The sequence below is a fragment of the Lactuca virosa genome, chromosome 3 (assembly GCF_052849685.1).
Source record: "Lactuca virosa cultivar CGN04683 chromosome 3, Lactuca_virosa_CGN04683_v6, whole genome shotgun sequence".
Taxonomy (NCBI): domain Eukaryota; kingdom Viridiplantae; phylum Streptophyta; class Magnoliopsida; order Asterales; family Asteraceae; genus Lactuca; species Lactuca virosa.
Window position 1 is genome coordinate 345,121,838 of NC_136428.1, and position 9,017 is coordinate 345,130,854.

The 9,017-nt window shown below is 34.0% G+C and overlaps 1 protein-coding gene and 1 long non-coding RNA gene across 2 annotated transcripts; one reads left to right on the forward strand and one right to left on the reverse strand.

The window, feature by feature from the left end:
* Positions 1 to 4,048: 4,048 nt before the first annotated feature.
* LOC145167525 (histidine kinase 5-like) lies at positions 4,049 to 7,351 on the forward strand. The gene is made up of 10 exons (XM_079086737.1): positions 4,049 to 5,246; positions 5,324 to 5,380; positions 5,485 to 5,712; positions 5,922 to 6,015; positions 6,107 to 6,313; positions 6,401 to 6,531; positions 6,606 to 6,655; positions 6,720 to 6,931; positions 7,010 to 7,113; positions 7,216 to 7,351. Exons 1-10 carry the CDS (start codon positions 5,136 to 5,138, stop codon positions 7,318 to 7,320), a joined length of 1,299 nt encoding a protein of 432 aa, XP_078942863.1. The 5' UTR covers positions 4,049 to 5,135; the 3' UTR covers positions 7,321 to 7,351.
* Positions 6,561 to 7,333, reverse strand: LOC145167528 (uncharacterized). Its single transcript, XR_013741217.1, has 2 exons — positions 7,184 to 7,333; positions 6,561 to 7,100 (listed from the first exon to the last, which is right to left on the reverse strand). It is a non-coding gene; the product is annotated as an uncharacterized LOC145167528 (long non-coding RNA).
* Positions 7,352 to 9,017: the final 1,666 nt, after the last annotated feature.

Sequence of the window (9,017 nt, forward strand, 5' to 3'; positions counted from 1 at the left end):
TACACAAAGAACCTGTTTTCTAAAACAAAACGCTTATGAACTCACGAGCTTTATGCTGATACTCTTTCAAAACCTACTTGTATTCTCAGGACACTAGTAGACAGGTACACGCACGGGATTCAAGAAGATGGAGCATAGTAACTTCAAGTCTTTACTTGTTATTTACTTTTGGAGTCAATTGTGTATGATTCAAATATAATGTAAACATTATACTATTAATACAATGGTTGTTGTTGCTTTGATTACTATTATGCAATTGTTGTGATACTATACATGACGTCCTCCGCCCCCGAACGTTTCTGCCGTTCCGGTTTGGGGGTGTGACAAAAGTCCTTTTTGAGTTTCCCTCATAACTAGTAAATGAGTAGAATGACATTTGGAGAGAGATGTTGATTTATTGATTTATTATATGATTAATAACTTGTAATAAATGATTTGTTAATATATTATGTGATTAATATATTAATTAGAAATAATATTGTTTAATTAAGGATTAATCAGAAATTAATTGAAATTCGTTTTTGGGATTAATTGGATTAATTAAAGGCAATGACTTAAGCTGTAATTGTTCAAAAAATTAAACAACGGAAGGCTTCCAGAACCTTCCATAGGTGGATGGTTTTGGAGGAGCCCAATTAGGGTTTGTGGAAGCCTCATGAAGATAAAGATACTAGATAATATCTTGAATTTGAAATATTATTATATTATTCAAGATTAGGGTTTCAAGGGTTTTTCTATCATTTATAAATATAACCCATTGGGTGCCTCATTTTCGTCCACCCCTTCTTCATAAGAGAATAGTCAATTTTCTTCCCTCTCATCCTCTCCCCTCAAGTCTTCTAATTGCTAGGGTTTGGGTACAAACCACTAGAGACACTAATCCTTTGGTGCTTGCTTTCCAAGGCTTTCAAGAAGAATTTTGGTGTGATTATTTGCTACAATAATCGAAATGTATGTAACCCTAATCCTATGTATTTTTCAATTATAATAGGTTACCATTAAGGTTCTTGATGTTCAGTGTTTATTGCTATCAATTAGAGAAAACGTAAATCCTTTATAGGTTGCATGTGCACTTAAGAATTAAGATTTTCTGCTACACATGTTTTGTTATAACCTATAAAACTTATCATTTACAACCATATAACATTATAAATGTTTGAATTTTAAATTCTACGCAACTCGACTATCAATTTTACCAACTCGACTTCCGGTGTTACTTACTTGCCCATGGTTTTTGATAAATAAAAAATAATCACAATATAATGATCATAATAATAATAATAATAATAATAATAATAATAATAATAATAATAATAATAATAATAATAATAATAATAAATAAATAAATAAATATAAATTAAAAAAAAGTTAAAAAATTTTAAATGGGTTGACGGGTTGTCAATGGGTTAGAAATTTCAATCTTATCCGAACCCATTTAATTAAACGCGTTAGACGGGATGACCCATTTAATTAAATAGGTAGGGGCGGACGCAAGATTTCATAGTAGAGGTGTCACGGGAAATTTTAGTAGTGTCACGATAGTAGAAAAAAATTAAAAAAATTTCGAAAAATTTTCCACTGTATCCAGAAAAAGCAACTAGGCGTTGTCGGTGCCACTACGGACACCATAGTAAAACCGACAGTATAAACGAGTTCAAAATCTCTATCCAACCTGCTATTTACTATTTACTGGGTTCGGGTGGGTTGGCGAGTTCGGGTTGGGATTGCCACCCCTAGCACTTGTATGAAAATTATATGAAAGTATAAAAAAAAAGTTAAAAAAAATTATAAACAATGTTTAAAAAATTGTAGTAGGAAAAACCTATAGGAAAAAATATCATAAAAATGTTGCAAAAAGTTCTAAAAAGTCTTAAGAAATTTATAAAAAATTTATTCACATTTAGACAATTTTTTTTTTACATATTCGACCATTTAACTTGTCAAATATGTTCACATGTTACCATATTCTACTGAGATAGCAGCTGACAATGATAATATGTGAACACATTTAAACAAGTTAAATGGTCAAATGTGTAAAAAAAAAAAAAGAAATTGTCTAAACGTGAACAATAGAAAAAAATAATTACACAAACAAGTCATTTCCCATAAGTTAATCACCGGTGACAAAGTACATATTGGGCTTCAGTTGTTTTTTGTTTCAATTTTTTTGTTAAACGGATTTAAATCACAAAAAATTTAACTTGTTTAGTTAAACGATTATAAAATTTCAATTCAAACTCAAATGTACTAAAATAAACATGATGACAAGTTTATTATTTTTACAGTTTAGTATCTGGTATCTACAATATATAGACTTTATCACTTTAGTATCTAGTATCTACAATATATAGACTAAACGTAGATAACTCATTTAATTTCGAAATTTTCAACTCAAACTCAATGTATTAAAATAAACATGATGACATGTTTATTATTTTTACAATTCAGTTTCTATAATAAACAGACTGAACCTGGTTAAATCATTTAATTTTTCAAATTACAACCCATCAACGTGTCATTTATATTTACAACGTTTGATTTTACTAAATTTGATTGAATATCAACGGAGAAGTCAATGGGTGTAAAAAAACAGTTATTGGTTGGAGTTTAAAGTGCCTGGTAATAAGACCCCTCGGTGCGCCTAATAGCGCACACCGCTGTATGTGACGTGTCACTACGGTGTGCGGTAAACACCACACCGACCCACCATGTTCCACCGTGGTAAGCATGCCATACGTTATGGTTTCACGGCATGGTATACCCCTTCAAAGGTAGTACTTTGTGCATAAAAATGTGTCATGTGGTGGGTGCGGTAAGTTGTGGTATGATAGTCACCAGTTTTATGGGGTGTGGAAAAAAAATGATGTGGGAGATTAAAATGTGGTAAGTTATGCTATGACACCCACCAGCCTAAAGGGTCAAAACAAAATAAAGGAGCAGCCTCCAATTAAGCGCATGGATCCCAACGCACCCAGGATATGCGTCAACCTTGGAAGTAGGCGGGCTGGAGTTTTCCTTTGCCTGCCAATTTAAAAAATCCAACCCTTTGCTAATAGGAGTTGATTCTTCCACCGGTGGGTTATTATTCATCCACTTATATTTATATTTTTTTGACGTTTATACCCTTGTTACCAAACCTGCGTCACACACACACACACACTCTCTCTCTCTCTCTCTCTCTCTCTCTCTATATATATATATATATATATATATATATATATATATATATATAATTTCATTTTAAGAACCCAACTTTAAAGACACTTCTCAACATATTTCGATACAAGTTTTAGAATAATATATTACTCCACAATATAGCAACCGAATTCGAATAATTTAAAATTTTAACATGTCGAAATCCAAAAAATTGGTTATCAAGTTTAGAGACATGAACCGATTGAAATTTTGCATTTTAATCATAGAACATCGGAAAACTGTCAGCGAAAATTAACGTATGGAAAAAATCATAAAAGAAGCCGAAGCCCTAGAACTAGAAACTTGTATGAATTTGAAAAACCTCGGAGGAGATCTTAAGACTTTTTTTCTTTGAGTATTTTTTCTTAGAGGGCCAACCGTTTTGCCTAGGGATGAGCAAAGGAACTGAACCGGCCGGAACCGACTCGACCCGGACCTGGCCCGGGAACCGACTTCGATCGAAATCAAGAACTGAACCCGGAACCGACTCGACCCGGACCTGGCCCGGGAACCGACTTCGATCGAAATCAAGAACTGAACCGGACCGCCGGTTCTACCGGTTCCGGTTCCATCGGTTCTTGTCGTGTCTTCAATGTTGGAACTTGGAATCGGCCCTCGAGAAATAGCAACAAACGGTTCCGGTTTTTCCTGGGTCTACCGGTTCCCGGTTCTAAAAATCCACAACAATATCGTCCCGGTCCCGGCCCCTGCCCGACCTGACCGGTTCCATCGGGTTCCGGTTCCGGTACCAGTTCCGGCCGGTTCCCCGGTCCATATGCTCATCTTTAGTTTTGCCCCTTTAAGTTTCTAAGTTACTAATGATTTCACCTGCGATCATAATACATAAACAACAAAAAGGAAAACGAAGAGGGAAAATTTCAGGACCACCAAAAAGATATTGTAATCGTATATGCGATGAATCGGTCAAATTAGCAGATTGCAACAACCATTGAAGCCAAATCTGTCAATCTCTCACGATGCTCTGTAGAGCCACCAAACCACCAATAAGGGGTAAGAGAAGGGGACCGAGGAAAGTGTATCTAAAGTCTCCTCTCAGATTTCTATTTGGTTCGCACATGAAGACTTTGGTTTAAAGAGGCTTTTGATCTTGGGTGCTTTTTCCAATCGATATCAAAATTGTAGATGGAGCCGATACTCCATGGCGGTGGCTGTTTGGCTGGAGATTGAGTTTGCAGGAAAATTAATATGGGTTTTCTATGGCTTAAATCAAACCCAAAACTTATTCAAATCGTGAAGAGAGAGATGATCGATTTGAGTCTTTCTAGTTATTGTCATTTGATCAAAGGGAAAACTTTTTTTTTTTTTTTTTTTTTTAACAGTGGAATGGTTATGAAGAAGAGATGTGTATGTGTGAGAGAGGAAGAGTAGACGTGGGTTTTGAAAAAGAAAAAATGAAGCTTTCTTTTTCTTCAATAACTATAATTAAAATAAGGGTATAAATGTCAATAAATATAATTATGAGTCGAAGGATAAAAAGTTAATGTGGATTTATCAGCTCCCTTTGCTAATCTTTCCCTGTTTGTGCAATATTTATACCTCTCCCTATGAATGGATATTGGCTTTTGATTGATGGAGTACATCCAGAAAAAGCAATAAAGAAAACCCCATTATCAATTAACAATTTCCCATGTACATGCATGTTCTCCACAAAGAATTAAATTGGAACGGAGTGTAGGTGTTTTCAGTGTGTGTTTGTGTCTGTGTAAACGATGAATGAACACAATGTGTTTGTATAAATGTCTGTGAGAGATTCTCGAATAAGCAATAAAAAAATTCTCCACGATATAAAAACCTCTTGTTCAATTCAGTATTGTGTGTCACCTTATATACTATATATATAACTTGTTTTCAAATGCACATGGCCTTTTGAGCTTCTACTCGTCTCTGCTCTCCCACAATTGTTTTTCTTTCCCTCTCACATGGTTTCTCTCTCCACATTCTCTCTCTCTCTCTCATTAATTGAATTAAGTAAACTTGTTTTTGTTTTACATTTTGTTCTTCAAAATGCACCTCTTGTTATTGGCCATCAGGTAATTTGATTTCAAGCAAGCCCTTTTTCGTTTGTTCCTTTTTTTGCCCTTTTTACATTATGATTGTCATATCTCAGGACAATGAGATGCGATATCGCTTCATTTATAATCATTTTCCAAGTTTACAAGAAGAGGTAATATGATCATCATCAAATTTTATAAACTCAAATTTATTGTTTGTTGTAAGTTCATAGATTTTTGGAACCATGACTTTTTTTTTTCCTAATACTATGCACAGGATATAATCGGGAAAACAGATGAGGAAATATTCAAAGGTGGTGGTGTAAAGGAATCCCAAGACTTCAAAAGAGAAGTTCTTGAAATAGGATTACCAGCAAAAAGAGAAATTACTTTTGAAAGCGAATTATTTGGTGACAAAACATTTTTATTTTATGTTGAACCTGTTTTCAGCAAAGATGGAGAAACAATCGGTGTTAATTACATGGGCATGGACATCACTGATCAGGTACCTTCTTTGTTTTGTGTATTATAGCATCCTACTTTTGTCTTTTCTTATTACAACTTTGTACTTTGAAAAACCTACCCAATTCACTTTTATAATTTGATAGATTTTCAAAGTAATGAAAGTAGGATATGCTATTTCTTGTACTTAGTCACTTCTAATATATATTTTTTTTTATATATATATATATATATATTTTTATCATGTGACAGGTTAGAAGGAGAGAAAAGATGGCAAAACTCCGGGAAGAAATAGCTGTGCAGAAGGCTAAAGAGGAAGAACTTAATAAAACCATTAATATTACAGGTTGGTAACTTTTCTGTCTCTTAAACCTTATAATTTTTTTTATATGTAAAAAAGTATTATCGAACATTTTGCCTAAATCAATTTCTTTTAGAGGAAACTATGAGAGTGAAACAAATGTTGGCAACCATGTCACATGAGATAAGATCTCCATTATCCGGGGTTGTTAGCATGGCAGAGATTTTATCAACTACAAAACTCGATAATGATCAAAAACAACTCTTGGATGTTATATTATCTTCTTCTGTTTTAGTTCTTCAACTTATAAATGACATTCTTGACCATTCCAAAGGCGAGTCAGGTTATTTTTCATCCCTTTATAATTGGTATTTTTTTAATAGACTGATGTTTATACTGTGTATTATTTAAAAGTTTAGATTATTTTCAGGAGTTATGAAGCTGGAAGCTACAAAATTCAGGCCTAGAGAAGTAATCAATGATGTTGTTCAAACTGCTGTTGCTTCATTGAAAAAGAAGCTGATTTTGGAAGGACACGTATCAGATGATGTCCCATTGGAGGTTTAATCTCTAATATCGATACAACTTGCTATAAAAAGAAAACATTTATGTTAACATTTGTTAAACAATTTCAGATTATTGGTGATGTTCTTTGGATTCGACAGATTCTCACCAACTTGATCAGGTATTTCTAACCAGGTCAAAATGGTCCATACACACCAAATTCTAAACTCATAAATTTTGTGCAGCAATGCTATCAAGTTTACTCACCAAGGGAAGGTTGAGATAAATCTATATGTAATAGCAGATCCATATCCTCAACATGAACCGAAGAAGATAAACACAGATGACTCATCGATCTCAGCAAAAATCAATGGGCATGAGGAGAATGAACCTGAGTCGCATGAAACAGTAGTCTGGATACGCTGTGATGTTAAAGATACAGGAATCGGAATACCAGGTACCTTTCAAATTCCTAATTTCTCAGTTTCGTAGCTTCATGTTAACCATAATATTTTATTCATCGATTTGATGTCAGACACTGCATTGCCGAATTTATTCAAAAAATACACGCAAGCCAGTGCAGATACAGCTAGGAAATACGATGGGACTGGATTAGGTTTAGTGATCTGCAAACAATTGGTAATGATTCTAGATTGGATTTGGAATCGAAATCGAAATCGGAATGTGAGAAAACGAAATTGGTTTTGACCTAAAATCCGTGTGAATTGTGATTTATCGCAGGTTGAGCTGATGGGAGGACATCTGACTGTATCGAGTAAAGAACATTGTGGATCTACATTTACTTTCGATTTACCTCATAAGGTTTCACATCCATGGTTCAGATGATATGGCCGATAACGACGAGTCTGAAGATGACGATATCACTTGTGATTTCGGAGCAGAGAAGACGAGAAACTAGAGCTCTTTGGTAATTGTTAAATATAGGTCGACTTTAACGAAAATTACTAAGGTTTGTTTCTAACTAGGGGTATTCTGCGTTTTGTTCTACTTCAATAAATTTGTTATTTATTTACGTGTAGTGAAACTCAAAGTACCAAGCCCCCGTTTGATACGCATCTTTTTAGGTCCAAACAGATCTTTCCGGAAAGACTGTTTGATTTGCACAAAAAAAATGGTCTTTCCGGTAAGATATGTCTTTCCGAGAAAGCTCCAAAATCATATCTTTCTGGCTGGATGGGCTGGAAAGACAATTATACACCAAATTGGCATCTTTCTTTCTTTCTTGGATTATTAATTTTTTTAAATAACTTTTTTTAAATTTATTTTTTATTGAATTATTTTTTTTTCATCATTCAGCACAGTTAATCAGATGTACAATCAAACAGCGTGGTTTCTTTCCCAGTCAGAAAACTTTCCCAGACAGCACTTTCCAGACAGAAACTATCAAACGGAACGTAAGACAAACTTATGAAAATAAGTTGTTATTCTTTACATTTAATCAATCGATAATAATACAAAAGTAAGTTGTTATTCATTTAGTGTTTACGCAATATTAAAAAATTCCATTGATTAATTATTTAAAAGATTTTAAAATTAAAGGCTAAATGCAAGATACGGTGACGTACTTTCCTTTATTTGTAGCTAAAGCAAAAGTTAAGGGAACTACATTTTTTCTATTTGAAACTGTGAAAAACACTTGCTAACACACTGTATCATCTGTAAACCGTATGTCACCTGTAAATAGAAACTCATAATTCACCATGCATCAAATCAGCCATGGGTCTATATTAATAGCCAGTTTTCTCTTAGATCAACTTGTAAAGTAAAACTTCAAAAAGGTAGCTAAAAGATGTAACTAAAAGTAATTCAAAGAGGGAAGCTCGAGGATCTAACTAAACTGAAAGAAAACGGAAGAGAGTATTAGATTTGAAATCTAGAGAGAGAAATATGTTTGAGAGAGAACATTTCTTTCATTAATTGAACTGAATGAAAAACTCAATACATATATACAAGAACTTAAACAGACTTGTAAAGAATAACTAAATAACCGAAACTAACAAATACTCTAACAACCAGGACACGTGTCTATGAATATTGAGTGATAATAAAGGAGTTATCGTTTTATTATTGGATAATCATATTAGATATTAGATAATTACTAGTTTGTTTTATCTTTATTTGAAATCCAGTTGCACTCCAGTTGTCTTTTGGGATTATATATATCCCTTCTTAATCTAATGTCAGTCATCGATTTCTTGGAATTACTCTTCTCTTCTTTTAGTTCTTTATGGTATCAGAGCAGGATATTGCATCCTGTTAAGCAATGACGAGAGACACTCCAGCGGGTGCCTCCGGTACTAACGCCAACCCGTCATCAGATCCAAACTCACCATTTTACATCCATCCCACTGATTATCCACGACAAGTGCACGTCAATGAAAACCTTGGTGACAACAATTATGCTGACTGGTCCAGGGAGATGAAAGATTTCCTCCTAGCAAAGAATAGGGCCGGTTTCATTGATGGAACCATTGAAAAGCCGATTGAAGGAACGAATGAGTACAGGGCCTGGCAACGAAGTG